Source organism: Salminus brasiliensis, chromosome 9, assembly GCF_030463535.1.
Source record: "Salminus brasiliensis chromosome 9, fSalBra1.hap2, whole genome shotgun sequence".
Taxonomy (NCBI): domain Eukaryota; kingdom Metazoa; phylum Chordata; class Actinopteri; order Characiformes; family Bryconidae; genus Salminus; species Salminus brasiliensis.
This window is the reverse complement of record NC_132886.1, coordinates 42,101,187-42,121,126: the sequence shown is the minus strand read 5'-3', so window position 1 is coordinate 42,121,126 and position 19,940 is coordinate 42,101,187. Positions and strand designations below refer to the sequence as shown.

Here is a 19,940-nt window from a genome sequence, read left to right as displayed (position 1 = left end):
CTCTGCTGAAGTGACTAGTGTGCTGATAGCGCCCCTGCTGGAGAAATGTCAAACTGCAAACACTGAGCAGCTGAGCCCAGTGCACTGAGTCCAGCGACACTATATTTGGCAAAAGTATTGGGACACATCGCTAAATCACGGATTGTGTTTGATTGAATTCCACTGCCACAGGAGTGTAGAATGAAGCCCGTAGCCGTGCAGTCTGCCTTCCGCACACTAGTGGAACACAAACACTCACATCATTCCCAAACATTCCCATCACTCCCAAACACATCATTTCCATCATTCACAAACACTCCCATCATTCACAAACACTCCCAAACACTCACATCATTTCCATCATTCACAAACACTCCCAAACACTCACATCATTCCCATCATTCACAAACACTCCCATCATTCCCAAACACTCCCATCACTCCCAAACACTCACATCATTCCCATCATTCACAAACACTCCCATCATTCACAAACACTCCCAAACACTCACATCATTTCCATCATTCACAAACACTCCCATCATTCTTAAACACTCCCAAACACTCCCATTATTCCATCATTCCCAAACACTTCCATCACTCCCATCATTCACATCACTCCCAAACACTCCCATCACTCACATCATTCACATCACTCCCAAACACTCACATCATTCTTCATCATTCACAAACACTCCCATTACTCACATAATTCACATCACTCCCAAACACTCCCAAACACTCACATCATTCACATCACTCCCAAACACTTTCATCACTCCCAAACACTCCCATCATTCACAAACACTCCCATCACTCCCATCATTCACATCACTCCCAAACACTCACATCATTCACAAACACTCCCATCAGTCACATCACTCCCAAACACTCACATCATTCTTCATCATTCACAAACACTCCCATTACTCACATCATTCACATCACTCCCAAACACTCCCAAACACTCACATCATTCACAAACACTCACATCATTCACATCACTCCCAAACACTTTCATCACTCCCAAACACTCCCATCATTCACAAACACTCCCATCACTCACATCACTCCCAAACACTTCCATCACTCCCAAACACTCCCATCATTCACAAACACTCACATCATTCACATCAATCACATCAATCCCAAACACTCCCATCATTCACAAACATTCCCATCATTCTTAAACACTCCTAAACACTCACATCATTCTTCATTCACAAACACTCCCATCACTCCCAAACACTCCCACCATTCACAAACACTCCCATCACTCCCATCATTCTTAAACACTCCCAAACACTCACATCATTCTTCATCATTCACAAATACTCACATCACTCCCAAACACTCCCATCATTCACAAACACTCCCATCACTCCCATCATTCTTAAACACTCCCAAACACTCACATCATTCTTCATCATTCACAAATACTCACATCACTCCCAAACACTCCCATCATTCACAAACACTCCCATCACTCCCATCATTCTTAAACACTCCCAAACACTCACATCATTCTTCATCATTCACAAACACTCCCATCATTCTTAAACACTCCCAAACACTCACATCATTCTTCATCATTCACAAACACTCACATCACTCCCAAACACTCCCATCATTCACAAACACTCCCATCACTCCCATCATTCTTAAACACTCCCAAACACTCACATCATTCTTCATCATTCACAAACACTCCCATCACTCCCAAACACTCACATCATTCCCAAACACTCCCATCACTCCCATCATTCTTCATCATTCACAAACACTCCCATCACTCCCAACATTCACAAACACTCCCATCATTCACAAACACTCCCAAACACTCCCATCATTCTTCATCATTCACAAACACTCCCATCACTCCCAAACACTCCCATCATTCACAAACACTCCCATCACTCCCATCATTCTTCATCATTCACAAACACTCCCATTACTCCCAAACACTCCCATCATTCCCAAACACTCCCATCACTCCCATCATTCTTCATCATTCACAAACACTCCCATCACTCCCAAACACTCCCATCATTCACAAACACTCCCATCATTCTTAAACACTCCCAAACACTCACATCATTCTTCATCATTCACAAACACTCACATCACTCCCAAACATTCCCATCATTCACAAACACTCCCATCACTCCCAAACACTCACATCATTCCCAAACACTCCCATCACTCCCATCATTCTTAAACACTCCCAAACACTCCCATCATTCTTCATCATTCACAAACACTCCCATCACTCCCAAACACTCCCATCATTCACAAACACTCCCATCACTCCCATCATTCTTCATCATTCACAAACACTCCCATTACTCCCAAACACTCCCATCATTCCCAAACACTCCCATCACTCCCATCATTCTTCATCATTCACAAACACTCCCATCACTCCCAAACACTCCCATCATTCACAAACACTCCCATCACTCCCATCATTCTTAAACACTCCCAAACACTCCCATCATTCTTCATCATTCACAAACACTCCCATCACTCCCAAACACTCCCATCATTCACAAACACTCCCATCACTCCCATCATTCTTCATCATTCACAAACACTCCCATTACTCCCAAACACTCCCATCATTCCCAAACACTCCCATCACTCCCATCATTCTTCATCATTCACAAACACTCCCATCACTCCCAAACACTCCCATCATTCACAAACACTCCCATCACTCCCATCATTCTTAAACACTCCCAAACACTCACATCATTCTTCATCATTCACAAACACTCACATCACTCCCAAACATTCCCATCATTCACAAACACTCCCATCACTCCCAAACACTCCCATCATTCACAAACACTCCCATCACTCCCATCATTCTTCATCATTCACAAACACTCCCATTACTCCCAAACACTCCCATCACTCCCATCATTCCCAAACACTCCCATCATTCTTCATCATTCACAAACACTCCCATCACTCCCAAACACTCCCATCATTCACAAACACTCCCATCACTCACATCATTCTTCATCATTCACAAACACTCCCATTACTCCCAAACACTCCCATCACTCCCATCATTCCCAAACACTCCCATCACTCCCATCATTCTTCATCATTCACAAACACTCCCATCACTCCCAAACACTCCCATCATTCACAAACACTCCCATCACTCCCATCATTCTTAAACACTCCCAAACACTCCCATCATTCTTCATCATTCACAAACACTCCCATCACTCCCAAACACTCCCATCATTCACAAACACTCCCATCACTCCCATCATTCTTCATCATTCACAAACACTCCCATCACTCCCATCATTCCCAAACACTCCCATCACTCCCAAACACTCCCATCACTCCCATCATTCTTAAACACTCCCATCACTCCCATCATTCCCAAACACTCCCATCACTCCCAAACACTCCCATCACTCCCATCATTCTTAAACACTCCCATCACTCCCATCATTCCCAAACACTCCCATCACTCCCAAACACTCCCATCACTCCCAAACACTCCCATCATTCTTAAACACTCCCATCACTCCCATTAATAACATCATTCCTAACTCCACCCATTCCCACCAATGCACCAAGATCCCCAACACGATACGTCCTTATCCACCCTATGATGATGTCTACATGATGGCAGTGCTAGGGCCTTCACACACACACACACACACACACACACACACACACACACACACACACACAGGATCATGATGTGATGATTTCTGTTCCACCTTAAAAGCTGCAGCTGTTGCGTTCTGGCGCCTGAGGCATCACTGCTGCACCTGCTGCAGAATTTAAGGTGGAGAATCCAAAAACAACTGCAGACATACACACACCTGAGTGTGTGTGTGTGTGTGTGTGTGTGTGTGTGTGTGTGTGTGTGTGTGTGTGTGTGTAACCCGCTCTTCCAGCCCCACTGCGGACATTTTCAGCTGCGTCCTGCCGCACACGCACACGCACTTACCTGCACACCGGGCCGCTGGCTGTTCAGTGTGTGTGTGTGTGTGTGTGTGTGTTTGGTTTCCGCATGTCCGTCTGCAGCTGCTGGAGCCTCTACAGCTCGCGGTCTCCTACCCCACGCCCCAGTTACCCCCGTATATACCCCTTTACACTCACACACACTCACACACTCACACACACACATACACACGCTCAGCACTATTAGAGTGTAATAAAGGATAGAAAATGTCCGCGAGACACATACTCACCTCCGCCTGCGCGCGCGCGTGTATGTGTGTATGTGTGTGTGTGTGTGAGCAAGTTTGGCTGAGAGCGCGCGGAGGAGCAGAGCCTCAGTCCGAGCTAATGTCTCTCTCTCTGTGTGTATATACATATATGTTATATATATTATATATTATATTAATGTATTTAAATAATAATTAGTGAGTGTTAGTGAAGCTCGAGCGCGCTGCGAGCTGGTATTGCGTTCCGGAGAGACCCGCCCCCTGCTGCAATGGTGCAGTACCGAGGATGGACACACGGGGGAGACAATCACTCCTACTGTACAATATACTATACCCACTAATTTAACATGCGCGCGGGATTGAGTACACTACTACACTGAGTACACTACTATACTGAGTGCACTACTACACTGAGTACACTACTACACTGAGTGCACTACTATACTGAGTACACTACTACACTGAGTGCACTACTATACTGAGTGCACTACAATACCAAGTACACTACTACACTGAGTGCACTACTACACTGAGCACACTACTATACTGAGCGCACTACTACACTGAGTACACTACTACACTGAGTGCACTACTATACTGAGTGCACTACTACACTGAGTACACTACTACACTGAGTACACTACTATACTGAGTGCACTACAATACCAAGTACACTACTACACTGAGTGCACTACTACACTGAGTGCACTACTACACTGAGCACACTACTATACTGAGCGCACTACTACACTGAGTGCACTACTATACTGAGTGCACTACAATACCAAGTACACTACTACACTGAGTGCACTACTACACTGAGCACACTACTATACTGAGCACACTACTATACTGAGTACACTACTATACTGAGCACACTACTATACTGAGCACACTACTATACTGAGTACACTACTATACTGAGCACACTACTATACTGAGCACACTACTATACTGAGTACACTACTATACTGAGCACACTACTATACTGAGCACACTACTATACTGAGTGCACTACTACACTGAGTGCATTACAATACTGAGTGCACTACTACACTGAGTGCACTACTACACTGAGTGCACTACAATACCAAGTACACTACTACACTGAGTGCACTACTACACTGAGCACACTACTATACTGAGCGCACTACTACACTGAGTGCACTACTATACTGAGTGCACTACAATACCAAGTACACTACTACACTGAGTGCACTACTACACTGAGCACACTACTATACTGAGCACACTACTATACTGAGTGCACTACTACACTGAGTGCATTACAATACTGAGTGCACTACTACATTGAGCACACTACTATACTGAGTGCACTACTACACTGAGTGCACTACTACACTGAGTACACTACTACACTGAGTGCACTACAATACTGAGTGCACTACAATACCGAGTGCACTACTACACTGAGTGCACTACAATCCCGAGTGCACTACTACACTGAGTGCACTACAATACCGAGTGCACTACTACACTGAGTGCACTACTACACTGAGTGCACTACAATACCGAGTGCACTACTACACTGAGTGCACTACAATACTGAGTGCACTACTACACTGAGTGCACTACAATACCGAGTGCACTACTACACTGAGTGCACTACTACACTGAGCACACTACTACACTGAGTGCACTACTACACTGAGTGCACTACAATACTGAGTGCACTACTACACTGAGTGCACTACTACACTGAGTGCACTACAATACCGAGTGCACTACTACACTGAGTGCACTACAATACTGAGTGCACTACTACACTGAGTGCACTACTACACTGAGTGCAGAGAGAGAGAGAGTGAGGCAGAGTGAGAGAGAGAGAGTAGAGAGAGAGAGAGAGAGAGTGAGGCAGAGTGAGAGAGAGAGAGTAGAGAGAGAGAGAGAGAGAGAGAGGCAGAGTGAGAGAGAGAGAGAGAGTAGAGAGAGAGAGAGAGAGAGAGAGAGGGAGGATATTTATGCAGTAAATGTTTAATATGGAATATCTGGATTCTGATCAGTCAGAGATCAAACACTCTAATTACTTTAATCTTCTGTCTTTTATTGGACTGATCGTTAACAGTCACCCTCCTGCTTAATGAGCAGATCTGTGTGTGACGTGATGATGAGGTCCTGTTCAGCCCCTCGAAGTGACGTGGTGATGGTCATGCCGTTACCATAGAAACCAGGTTTAGCACAGGACTGTATACACACACATACATACACACACACACACACACACACACTGAGTGCTGGGTGTGAAATGATGCTGGTTTTATTGTGAGAGTGTGAGGAGTGTGTGAGTATGAGGGGTGTGTGAGTATGAGGGGTGTGTGAGTGTGAGGAGTGTGAGTATGAGGGGTGTGTGAGTATAAGGGGTGTGTGAGTATGAGGGGTGTGTGAGTATGAGGGGTGTGTGAGTGTGAGGAGTGTGAGTATGAGGGGTGTGTGAGTATAAGGGGTGTGTGAGTATAAGGGGTGTGTGAGTATGAGGGGTGTGTGAGTATGAGGGGTGTGAGTATGAGGGGTGTGTGAGTGTGAGGACTGTGAGTATGAGGGGTGTGTGAGTATGAGGGGTGTGAGTATAAGGGGTGTGTGAGTATGAGGGGTGTGTGAGTATGAGGGGTGTGTGAGTGTGAGGAGTGTGAGTGTGAGGAGTGTGTAAGTGTGAGGGATGTGTGTGTGAGGGGTGTGAGTATGAGGGGTGTGTGAGTATGAGGGGTGTGACTATAAGGGGTGTGTGAGTGTGAGGAGTGTGTGAGCATGAGGGGTGTGAGTATGAGGGGTGTGTGAGTATGAGGGGTGTGAGTATGAGGGGTGTGTGAGTATGAGGGGTGTGAGTGTATGAGGGGTGTGTGAGTGTGAGGAGTGTGAGTGTGAGGAGTGTGTGAGTGTGAGGGATGTGTGTGTGAGGGGTGTGAGTATGAGGGGTGTGTGAGTATGAGGGGTGTGACTATAAGGGGTGTGTGAGTGTGAGGAGTGTGTGAGCATGAGGGGTGTGAGTATGAGGGGTGTGTGAGTATGAGGGGTGTGAGTATGAGGGGTGTGTGAGTGTGAGGAGTGTGTGAGCATGAGGGGTGTGTGAGTGAGGGGTGTGTGAGTGTGAGGAGTGTGTGAGTATGAGGGATGTGTGTGTGTGAGGGGTGTGTGAGTATGAGGAGTGTGTGAGTGAGGGGTGTGTGAGTATGAGGAGTGTGTGAGTGTGAGGGGTGTGTGAGTATGAGGAGTGTGTGAGTATGAGGGGTGTGTGTGTGTGTGAGGAGTGTGTGAGTGTGAGGAGTGTGTGAGTATGAGGAGTGTGTGTGTGTGAGGGGTGTGTGAGTATGAGGAGTGTGTGAGTATGAGGTGTGTGTGTGTGTGAGGGGTGTGTGAGTGTGAGAGGTGTGTGAGTATGAGGGGTGTGTGTGTGTGAGGGGTGTGTGATTATGAGGAGTGTGTGACTATGAGGGGTGTGTGAGTATGATGAGTGTGTGTGTGTGAGTGTGAGGGGTGTGTGAGTATGAGAGGTGTGTGTGAGTATGAGGGGTGTGTGTGTGTGTGAGGAGTGTGTGAGTATGAGGGGTGTGTGAGTATGAGGGGTGTGTGTGTGTGTGTGTGAGGAGTGTGTGAGTATGAGGGGTGTGTGAGTATGAGGAGTGTGTGTGTGTGAGTGTGAGGGGTGTGTGAGGAGTGTGTGAGTATGTGGAGTGTGTGTGTGTGAGTATGAGGAGTGTGTGTGGGGTGTGTGAGTATGAGGGGTGTGTGAGTGAGTGTGAGGGGTGTGTGAGGGGTGTGTGAGTATGAGGGGTGTGTGAGTAAGTGTGAGGGGTGTGTGAGTATGAGGGATATGTGTGTGAGGGGTGTGTGAGTATGAGGGGTGTGTGAGTATGAGGGGTGTGTGAGTGTGAGGAGTGTGTGAGTATGAGGGGTGTGTGTGTACTGTATGTGTATATACTGTATATGTGTGTGTACTGTATATACTGTATATATATGTGTTTGTATACCATATGTGTGTACTGTATATACTGTATATATGTGTGTATACTGTATATATGTGTGTACTGTGTATACTGTATATATGTGTGTACTGTATGTGTGTATACCGTATATGTGTGTACTGTATATACTGTATATATGTGTGTATACCGTATATGTGTGTGTACTGTATATACTGTATATATGTGTGTACTGTATATACTGTAAATATGTGTGTACTGTATGTGTGTATACTGTATATGTGTGTACTGTATATACTGTATATATGTGTGTACTGTATATACTGTATATATGTGTGTGTACTTTATGTGTGTATACCGTATATGTGTGTACTGTATATATGTGTGTGTACTGTATTTACTGTATACAGCATTTCAGTACAGTGTATTTTCTGTAATGGGTAACGCCCCACTAGCAGCACTGGAGAACTGGGATTGGCTATTAGTTTGTACTAGCCAGTCCCAGGGCCGGGGGCGGGGCTTATCTGAAAGTGGGCGAATCTGTCTTGCATTTACACACATTTATAGCACCATCATCACCAGAGATAATAACACTCCATAAACCCCAGATCAAAAGAACAATAGTGATAATTAAACGACCCTCTAACACCAATTCCTACAACACTTTCTAATGCTTTCTAATTATTATTATTATTATTATTATTATTATTATTAACAATATTATTATAACTATTGCAGTGGTCTACAACAATAACAAAAAATACAAAAGTATAAAATGACAGTGATTTATAATAAATGTAAGAGCAAAATATAAAAACAGTAGAAGTTAAAGAAGATGGTCCTTGCAGAAATGTAATGTCTTGTTCTTTAAAGAACCTTTAAGCAGTGTTCTATACAGGTCAGAGAACCTCTCTGCGGTACTATATAGAACTCAAATATAGAACAGGGCACTAATACAGATGAAAGGAGCAGTGTGTGCATGAGTGTGTAAATGAGTGCTACTGCAGTCTGTGTGTGTTAGCTTCACACACTCTCACACACAGCTCACACACTAAACACCGTGTTTCTGTTAGCATTCAGTTAGCTTTAGCCTTCCTAAAGGGTCGGTCCACATCCACCCCGATGTCCGTCAGTCCGTCCGTCTGTAGCCGATCAGCTGGGCCGCGCTCGTCTTCTGAAGGCTAGCTTCTTTTAGCACTAGAGCTACGAGGCTAACGTGGCTAAGAAGTAATGCTAGCTTATGGGAGCACTGATACTGTGAGGTGGTGTGAGGCCTCGACTCTACGGTTTAAAGAGAGCATGGAACGTTTTAGCCATATAGTTAGCATGAAGCTAATCAGCGTCCTCCTACCAAATAGCTCCAGTTAGCTGTTCTGTCTGAATACTGGCTAATGAAATTACACATTAATAGTAATAATAATAATAATAATAATAGTAATAATAGTAATAATAATAGTCTACAATGTAGGGATTTCATTGTCCCGCCTTCGTGACGCTCCATTCGGCTGCAGTTGAGGCTCTAATGACAGTGAAGTGATCGCGACCTCGTTGAGGACTGAAGTGCGAGAGTCGCGGTCAGAAGCTCGTCTGTGTTTCCTAGCCGGTGCATGTTTGTGGACACCCCTCCTAACGTAGGCAAGATTCAGCTACATTAAGTCGCTCCCTTGCTGACACAGATGTGCAAATGCACACACAGCTTGTCTAGTCCCTGTAGAGAAGAAGTACTGCCAATAGAATAGGACTCTCTGGAGCAGATCAACATCATGACCCTATTGGCTCCATGCTGCCTAATGCCAGGTGTGGACTAGAGGGGTATAAAGCCCCCCAGCATTGAGGAGCTGTGGAGCAGTGGAGGAACTGTGTTCTCTGGAATGATGGTGGATGAGCTCCATCCAGTACTTTTGGGATGTGCTGGGGATGAAGAGGTGGGGTGATGATCATCATCATCCAACATCCTGACCTCACTAACGCTCACAGCAGCGCTCCTTCTCCAGAGTCTGGTAGAGAGTCTCCTTCTCTGGGCAGTAGAGACAGTTACTCCAACAGAAGCAGGAGAAACTCTTTATTACCCTTGACTTCAGAAGAAACACGGAATAAGCAAGTGTCCCAATACTTTTGGCCATATAGTGTACCTGGCACGCTGCCTCTGCATGCTAAACGGAACTGAATCTGCTTCATGTCACTTGTGCTCCGAAAGGCCCATTTACTTCCGCAGTTTAGCGTCCTGTAGTTCTGCAGCGGGACGCCGATGTCTCGGTAAACACACAGGACGCTTTCCCCAGCACTTCTGCCTCACCGCGCAGGCCCAGCGCTTTCAGAAGGATCTGCTGTGAGAGTGAGCAGTTCCTGCAGCGCAGATGAAGCAGGACCCCCATCAGCTTGAGTCTATATGATCAGATCAGGACAACAGGCTTTAAAGGAGAAGTTCTGGGATCAATCACAGTGTCCTGATTGATCACTGGGCCCAGATTTAGTCGATCAGAAAAGCCATGTTTGGTATCTGACAGGAGTTCCTTCTTTTACAACTGGAGATGCTAGGCTAACTAACACTTAGACTGTCACCAATTTACTCCTCTCTGTAGACACGCCCCCAAAATCTGTTAATAGCTGATGTCAACGTGTTTACGAGTACAGCGTGAGGATTACACTTGAACCATTCAGGTCCGGGAGGTGAAAATCCGCCCCAGGATTTTGCTCCAACTGCCTGGGCAGCTCTGCTGCAGCTAACATGTTAGCCTGGCATCTTCTGTTGTGAACTAAAGAAGCATGTCAGACACCAAACATGTCTTGGCCATGAACTATGAAAAGCTAGCGCCCCCTTGTGGAGAAACGTCAGCCTACAAGAGCGCTGATAGTTAAAAATAAATAAATAAAAAAATAAGAGTAAAAAAGAAAATTAGTATAAAATGGTTTGAATTTCAGAATAGATGAAGATGAAGATGAAGATGAAGATGACGATGACGATGATGATGGTGTACTGGAAAAGGTTTAGAGGTTTTCCTGCAGCTTCTGGTTCTGTAGCTGTTCTAAGGTTCACTCAGCTTCCACAATCCTGGCTCCAATCAGGACCGTCTACGTTCTTCAAAGACCCGGATTTTCCAAACTGTATTATTTCAATTCATTCTGGTAGTTTTATAGTTCAGGTCACACCCCATCATCTGGAACACAAGTATGAGGTCAAAGAAAGTGTTGAAGTGCAAAACAAGCTGACCAGTCCAGTCCTGCACAGTCCAGTTCCTCCGCCAGTTACAGGACAAGCCTGAGATACGCTATTAGCATTATTGCTGAAAAGTGATTTTTTTTGCTAATCCAGTTTTTCAGGCTGTGCCGGTGTGAAGCCCAGCGTCTCACGCCCGTCCTGATTTCACACCCCAAGAACCCTCAGAGAGTTACTGAACACTGCAGACCAACACTACAGATTACGAGAAGGTGGAAATCCACCCCAGGGTTTTGTTCCAATTGCCTGTTAAGCTCTGCTGCAGCTAAGAGAAGCCCAGGGACAGAATCCTGGGATGGAGTTTTACCCTCTGGACCTGAATGTTCTACACTACTGTGCACTATAACACTATTAACTATTATACTATTAGCTAAAGTTAGCCTGTGTTAGTCGGTCTTAGCATTCTGCATTATTACCATGTTATTCTGTTGGCGTGCAATAGTTAGCAAGATAGCTAGAGCTACCTTAGCAAATTAGCATGCTAGGCGAAAGCTGGCTTCATGCTCATGACATTTGTATAGTCCAGTCAGACGTTCAATCAGAGTTGTTGATTGACAGCTATGATATGTAGGATTCGTCCAATAGCAATGTAAAAGTCACGCCCAGTAACCGAGCGAGAATCAGGAGGGGGTGAGTGATTAGACTCCACAGGTTCTCGTATCTGTTAGTGTGAACTCACCCGGCGCCCTGAAACGACCCGCATGCACACAGTGTATTATCAAGTTAGCCGCTAGCATTAGCCTCCACAACATGATGACCAGTGAGGTGTGAAAAAATACACGAATCAACCTCTCTCCAAGCTCCGCCCACAAACGCCTTATCTCGTAACTACTGTTGCTAGGTTGGACAAGCTTTTGAGAACTGACGGATTCAGCAGCGCTCACCTGCGCCACCTGCAGATCAGACTGATGTAAATGCAATACGGAGCCCAAACTGATCTTCTCAGTGATCAATGATACAGGTGTAGCAGCAGGTTTAAAGGAAGCAATGATGAAGCTTGTCCAGCCTCCCGGCAGGAGCTACAAGAGAATACGTTAGTGGGCGGAGCCTGAAGAGGCTGATTCAGAGTGTTCTGGTTAGGTCACCATGTCTGGCCTATCAGATATGTATCCCAAGTGAAAGCGGCTCAAACCCGGACCCTCTCAGACACGTGAGGCGCCGCAGTGTCCGAATGGTCGAGCGGACGCCGCTTTACATGACGCTGCACTTCCCCTTCAGTTTATCCGTGCGCTTCTGCTTTCCCGAGCGTTTCCCATCGATGTTCAGGCTCATGCAGCGCTTCTTCTCCATGTTCAGCAGCTCCTGGAAGAGCTCGGTGACGTTGTGGTTGGTTTTGGCCGACGTTTCCATGAAGGCACACTTCCACGCCTTGGCCTGCGCCTCCCCGTCCTCCGTCTGCACCTCCCTCTGGGTCTCGTCGTTCTTATTGCCCACCAGCATGACCGGGATTCCCTCCACACTTCCCTTAATGGCCAGCATCTAAACCACAGTGCGCGCGCACACACACACACACACACACACACACACATATATATATACACAGGTCATACTGCAGCACAGACCGACACACTCCTTAAACTCATTAAAGCAATAGTTTTGTCCCTACAGCAGTTTAGCTCCACCCATTCAGCCTACAGCAGTTTAGCTCCACCCATTCAGCCTACAGCAGTTTAGCTCCACCCATTCAGCCTACAGTAGTTTAGCTCCGCCCATTCAGCCTACAGCAGTTTAGCTCCACCCATTCAGTCTACAGCAGTTTAGCTCCACCCATTCAGCCTACAGCAGTTTAGCTCCACCCATTCAGCCTACAGTAGTTTAGCCCCGCCCATTCAGCCTACAGCAGTTTAGCTCCACCCATTCAGCCTACAGCAGTTTAGCTCCACCCATTCAGCCTACTGCAGATTAGAGCATTAGAGCAAGTACCTGCTGGTAGATGGGCTTCAGCTCCTCCAGAGACTGCCGGCTGGTGATGGAGTAGACGAGGATGAAGGCGTGGCCTTTGGAGATGGAGAGGCGCTGCATGGCGGGGAACTGGTGGCTGCCGGTGGTGTCGGTGATCTGCAGTGTGCACACGCTCTTATCACAGCTGATCACCTGCTGGTACGTGTCCTCCACCGTGGGAATGTACGTGTCCCGGAACGTTCCCTTCACAAAGCGGAGAACCAGCGAGCTCTTACCGACTCCACCCGCTCCGAACACCACCACGCGGTAATCGTTACTCTGCTCCGGCATGGCTGGGAAACAAGCACACACAGAGTCAGGCCAGTAAGCATCTACTGCAGCTTTACTGGACCTGGAGTTAAACCAGTAGAACCACCAGACCACCAGATGAGCAGTTGCTATGGTTTCCCAGGTGGTTGCTAGTGAATACTGCGGTTACTGTGATGTTCCTAAACAGTAGCTTTACAGAGCTATGTGGTTGCTATGGAATCTCTGGCGGTTGCTAGTTTGTTGATTGCTGGTTGCTATGGAGAGGCTGTGTAGATAAGGGTCTATCTTACTCTCTTATCCTCCCGGTTCTGGTAAGTCACAGTGCAGACAACACTCATCCTCTGATCAATATCTGCATCCGATGCATGTCTGATCAATACCAGTGTCTGATCAATACCAGTGTCTGATCAATACCAGTGTCTGATCTCTTGTGCTGATTTTAAACCCCTCTCTGCGTCCCCCTGAGTGGGGGTGTCCTGGGACGCTCTGTGCTGTGATGGATGCGGACTCTGAGTGGTTGTTTATTAGAGGCTGAGCGGAGCAGCTTTAGGGCCGCTGGGCATTCCTACAGCATTGGGCGATCAAAGCCAAGCTCCATTATAGATTAACACACACACACACACACACACACACACACACACACACACACATTATAATGCATGAGCTTCTCTCTCTCTCTCTGGCTGAGGATCGGGCTGACGCTGCTGGATGTGGAAGGTAACCTTGCTCTGGAGGGAGAACAGAGTGTGGAACACCTCACTGAGCTTTCAGAGACGGAACCCTGAGGTTCTGCAGCAGTGAGCAGAACAGGACTGGCCTCACCTACACTGTTCCCCAAACACCTCATCACCATAGAGATCGGTATAAACACTTACCAAGACTATACTACCCATGGTTCAATTTCCATGCTTACACCATCCTCACTTCCGTCTCCACGGTTACATCACCCCTATTTCCATGCTTACACCATCCTCACTTCCATTTCCATGGTTACACTACCCCTATTTCCATGCTTACACCATCCTCACTTCCGTTTCCATGGTTACACTACCCCTATTTCCATGCTTACACCATCCTCACTTCCGTTTCCGTGATGGAATAAAAAATTTGATTATGTCCATTCCAGCAACGGAACTGCTCAACCGTTCGGACACCCCTAGAGGAGACTGACTGTAACTGCTGCGTATTTTAAGGTGGACTGATTCCCCTGTGGAACTGAACAGGGATTGATCACGACTGCAATTCACTGCCCAGTCTCCACATCCAGTTCCCAAACAGGAAGTGACCCGTGGAGTGAGCAGCACACTAAACCTCCAAAAAGCAACAATTAGCATCAGAGTCACACAGCCGTATGTCCTTATGGGGCTAAATTTGTCCTTCAGTGTGTGTGTGTGTGTGTGTGTGTGTGTGTGTGTTACAGTAAATACAAAGCAAAATCACTCCTCTACAGCACCACATTCTAAAAATATCCCCCACCATCTGCCACCTCTACACACCAAATGTTGCCTGGATTAGCACACACACCTATCCACACACGCACACACACACACACACACGTTACACACACACGTTACACACACACACTAATGTAATGCTTTCAAACAAACAGTACAAACATTCTACATCATTTTTGTTCCACCTTAAATGGTGCAGCTGGTGGACCTTAAATTCAGATGAAAAAGCACCAGACTGTATCTGCTGCCCCATTTAAGGTGGAGTGGAAAAGACAGACGCCCCTACAGGCCCCAGACTGGAAGTGCTCCACCACTGCACAGTTCTAATTAGCGGCTGCAGAATAAGACGTCACACAGAATACAGCAGCCGCCCCATTTAAGGTGGACTGGAGAGTCCAGAAGTGAAGGTTCTCTGCCTCTTACAAATCTTACAAATCCATACGCACCAGAGTCCGGCCTTACCGTCACAACAGGGCCTTGGTCACTCAGACGGACCGCTGCACTGACCGCTCACCTTCCCCTGACCATGCGTGAACCATGCTGTGTCCCAGCCTCGACTCTTCTGCACTCGGGTTGATCTGCTGTACTGGGGGCTTAGCGGCTAATCATTCCGTCTGTCATTGCTGGACACCACTCCACTGACCCACTTCAGGGGATTTCATGTCCCAGCATGCACCTACACCACAGTGCTGCAGCAGCCACACAGGTTTAAGCCACAACATTAATACCACTGGTCTAACTGGTGAGTAGGTCCCACAACAGATCTGACCATTCAAGGCATGGACTCCTCAAGACCTCTGAAGGTGTCCTGCAGATCCTGGAAGGCCAGTCAGTTGGAGAGTGGACAGGACCTCCATGAGCATGGATGTTGTCCCCCTGCCTCAGCAGCTGCGCTGACGGGGTTTGGAGCTCCGCAGTTCTTCAGCTTTTCTAGCAGCTTCAGCTCTGTGGAACCCGTTTGAGGAAGACCTTCTCTGCTCCAGCATGACTGACTGAGCCCCAGCGCTCAGAGCGAGCTCCATACAGGCAGGGCTGGGTGAGTTCCACTGAACCCTGACCTCACCTAGAGCAGAGATTGAGAGCCGGGCTCTCTGTCGTCTGACGCCACCTTCTGACCTCACAGAGGCTCTTCTGGGTGGACGGGCAGAACTTCCCAGCGGAAGGGGGACAGACTCCACATTAACTAATGAATGTGATGTCATAAAAGCTCTTGTGTGGGTGCGACGTGTCGGTGTCCCAATACTTCTGTCAAAACAGTGTTATTTAATTATGCAAAACCTGTGGTCTAAAATGTGCTCAGTGACTGGGCTCAGCTCGCTCGGCTCAGCTCGCTCGGCTCTCACTGACACTGAGCGGATCAGAACCTCTCCGGGTTCTGGCTTCATCAGACCTGAGCGTGCGGTTCTGAAGGCTGAGCTAAGCAGTGTTCAGCAGTCTCTCTGCCCATCAACCCTGGCCATGAGCCGATAGCATGACCACGCTAACCGCTTCCGGCCTCTGCCTCTGTGACGGCGTTCAGGCGCTCTGTCGAGATGCGCAGACACACCTGATTAATATATGCAGTAAACATTCAGCTGCTTCGCAAATGTTCATAAAACAGGAATATTATGCTTTCATCATTAAAATGATAGCATATTTTATAAATACTATAACTTTATTCACTATTACTTTTATTCATTTTTACACTGAATTTTAATAGAAATGTGAACATATTTATAAGAGTATTATAAACAATCACTACAGTGATTCACTGAACATGAATGTAATGGTGTGATTATACAGTATTAATAACATAGTGGAAGGTGTTGTACAGTATATTCTAATGTATGTATTGGTCACTACAGAGTGTCCCTGAACGTGTGCTCTGGTCTGTACTGTGTTGTGTTGTCTGTCCGCACTTGTTTGTTTGTGTTGCACTTGTGTCTTGTATGCACTGTCTATGTTGCACCATGGTCCTGGAGGAACGTTGTTTCGTTTCACTGTGTACTCTGTATGTAGTTGAAATGACAATAAACCCCACTTGACTTGACTTGAGATGTATGATGATATAGATGTGTTTTAATGTCCCAGTAGGTTTACAGTGTGTGAAATATGGATTTAGCTGAATATGCAGTGATGTGTTTAAAGGACATCTCACTGAACACAATACAGCTCAGGCCTTTGTTCTCTTTCTGTCAAATAAACAAAGTCAAATAAGTACAAAAACACTTAAGTGCCGTGTAGTAATAAAGTTTAGCCGACTTTCTGTCTGCTGGGGTTATTATGTGCTTAAACCAATCAAACCCAAATCAATATATATTTATTTATCATATATGTGTTTTTACAATTTATGAAAATGATCAGGGTTAAAAGAAAATAAGTGTATATATATATTTTAAAAGTATATTTGGCAGATGTGAAATACACTAGTATTATTTCTCAGTTTAAAAAGGAGATATGAAATGATTTAACGTTTGATTTAACGCTTGATTTAACGCTTGATTTAACATTTGATTTAACGCTTGATTTAACGTTTGATTTAACATTTGATTTAACATTTGATTTAACGTTTGATTTAACATTTGATTTAACGCTTGATTTAACGTTTGATTTAACGTTTGATTTAACACTTGAATTAACGTTTGATTTAACGCTTGAATTAACGTTTGATTTAACGCTTGATTTAACGCTTGATTTAACGTTTGCTTTAACGCTTGATTTAACGTTTGATTTAACATTTGATTTAACATTTGATTTAACGCTTGATTTAACGCTTGATTTAACGCTTGATTTAACGTTTGATTTAACGCTTGATTTAACGTTATCTCCACTGTCTGTCCGCACCTATAAAACCTGCTGGGTTAAATGTTCAGGATATTTGCTAATACTAATATAGATGTGTGTATTAAATGCAGTGTGTTCTGGAACATGGTGTCCTGTAGTGTGAGGTGTACTGAGGGGTGGAGGATGGAGGTAGGTGTGTGTAGGTGTGCGGCTGACCCGCAGGTGCGCTCTCAGTAAAGTGAGGCCTTTAATCTGACAGGATTAGCATGTGGTGAGATGCTAAAGTGCTAAAGCTGTCTTCGCTCTCTAAGTTCCTGTGAACCAGCTGCTGTTTCTGTTAGCGATTAGCAGAGCTCACCGGCCTACACGTCGCTAACAATGAGCAAAGCCTTATGGGCTGGCTAGCGGTGTGCTAACGGGATTGTGCTGTGTGGCTCTGAGCAGCTTTCACTGATTGTTAGCCATATTAGCATTCATGAAGGGACATAAACTGAGGCTAATGCTAATGCCTGTAGTTCTGACCTTGTTTTCTTACAACATTTACTCTAGTTCCTGCCATCGTTACTATTCTACACACATAACTTACACTACTCACTACTCTGACAAAAGTATTGGGACACTTGCTCCCCTCTTGCACCCCTCTAGCCCATGCCTGACATTATTAGGCAGCATGGAGCCAATAGGGTCATGATGTTGATCTGCTCCAGAGAGATGGTCCTATTCTATTGGCAGTACTTCTTCTCTACAGGGACTAGACAAGCTGTGTGTGCATTTGCATTTGTCAGCAATGTGCGGCTTTACGCTGCTGAATGTATTCATTAGAAGGGGTGTCCACAAACTTTTGGACATAGCGCACATCTTAATGCACCATTTAAGGTGGAACGAGCAACTCGAACCAGCCTGTAACAGCAGAGCCTGGCTCCCCACCTATATTCCGGCAAGCCCCGCCCATCCTGCGCTAGGATTGGCTGGTAGTTTGCAGTAGGCTCCCACTCTGTCTGGTATGAACCCCCAGGCCAATCCCAGCCTGTTAGGGGGCTTGCCTGCCGCCTGCAGGCAGCCAATACTGGCGCAGGGGGCGTGGTCACACTGAGTGCGGGTGGGGAACAAAAAAGCAAGCGCTTCATTGAGAAGCTGCTGCACCAGCACCATTCACACACAGCGTTTCACACAAACACACACACACACACCGACCAATACACTTTCTCCTGATTTACATAAAACACGCGCACACTTTGTAGCATTAGCACTGTAGCTCGTGCAGGAAACTCCCATTCATGCAGCTCTGCCCTGTGTGGAGATGAGGGGGAGGCTGTGCCAGAGCTGTGAGTCATACTGAAACACACACACACACACACACACACACACACACATACATACATACATGAATGGAGGGACGGATGGATGAATGAATGAAGGTGAATGAGTGAATGCTGTGTGTGTGTGTGTGTGTGAGAGAGAGAGAGAGGGGGTGTGAGACCTACCTGCAGTGGTGCTGATGCTGATCTCAGCCTAAAGCATCCTAAAGCATTTTAGAGTAAAGAGGAGCTGCTACAGTCCAGAGCCCACCGCAGCACACACACACACACACACACACACACACACACACACACACACACACACACACACACACACCCTCCCTACTCTATCCATCACATACATACACACACCCTCCTCCCCCTCGCTCCCACACACACCCACACTCATTTTTAACCTCTATACTAAAGATAGATAAAGGGAGGGGTGCTACTCAACACACACACACACACACACTTCTTACACACACTTATAGCAGTATTTATGATTATGATTATTATTAATATTATTATGATTACGATGGTGTGTGTATGTTTTGCCAGGTGTGTGTGTGTGTGCTAACTGGCCGCACAGTTTTCAGGAATTCCAGCTCTGGAAAGTTCAGTATCAGTGGGAATGATCAGTGACCATGGTGCAACCCTCAGATCACCATCACCATCAACATCACCACCACCATCTTCATCACCATCATCACCACCATCATCATCACCATCACCATCATCATCACATCACCATCATCATCACATCACCATCATCACCATCATCACCATCACCATCATCATCATCATAACCACCATCATCATCATCACCATCACCACCATCTTCATCCTCATCATCATCACCACCACCATCATCATCAC

The 19,940-nt window shown here is 46.1% G+C and overlaps 2 protein-coding genes across 5 annotated transcripts in view; both read right to left on the bottom strand.

Moving 5' to 3' along the window:
• Nucleotides 1–4,438, bottom strand: part of gng7 (guanine nucleotide binding protein (G protein), gamma 7) — an 11,069-nt gene extending 6,631 nt beyond the window's left edge. For 2 of the 3 annotated variants that reach the window (XM_072688558.1, XM_072688559.1), the window contains exon 1: nt 4,205–4,438. The gene's annotated coding sequence lies outside the window, so the exon portion shown is untranslated. Of the gene's footprint in view, nt 1–3,960; nt 4,171–4,204 lie in introns of those variants that run through there. The other variant, XM_072688560.1, reaches the window with a different exon arrangement.
• Nucleotides 4,439–8,907: 4,469 nt separating this feature from the next.
• Nucleotides 8,908–19,331, bottom strand: diras1b (DIRAS family, GTP-binding RAS-like 1b). 2 transcript variants are annotated; one of them, XM_072688554.1, is made up of 3 exons: nt 19,248–19,331; nt 13,259–13,569; nt 8,908–12,814 (listed from the first exon to the last, which is right to left on the bottom strand). In XM_072688554.1, the coding sequence occupies exons 2-3, from the start codon at nt 13,565–13,567 to the stop codon at nt 12,527–12,529; spliced, it is 597 nt and encodes a 198-aa protein (XP_072544655.1). In that variant the 5' UTR covers nt 13,568–13,569; nt 19,248–19,331; the 3' UTR covers nt 8,908–12,526. The 2 variants fall into 2 exon arrangements, with proteins under 2 accessions (XP_072544655.1, XP_072544656.1); XM_072688555.1 differs by lacking the exon at nt 19,248–19,331 and adding an exon at nt 15,463–15,578.
• Nucleotides 19,332–19,940: the final 609 nt, after the last annotated feature.

Bases quoted from the DNA above. Each gene is read 5' to 3' on its own strand.
- diras1b (XM_072688554.1), bottom strand. From the start codon at position 13,567: ATGCCGGAGCAGAGTAACGATTACCGCGTGGTGGTGTTCGGAGCGGGT. The intron at 12,815-13,258 runs GTACTTGCTCTA...ACTGTGGTTTAG, and splicing joins TGAAGCCCATCTACCAGCAG to ATGCTGGCCATTAAGGGAAG.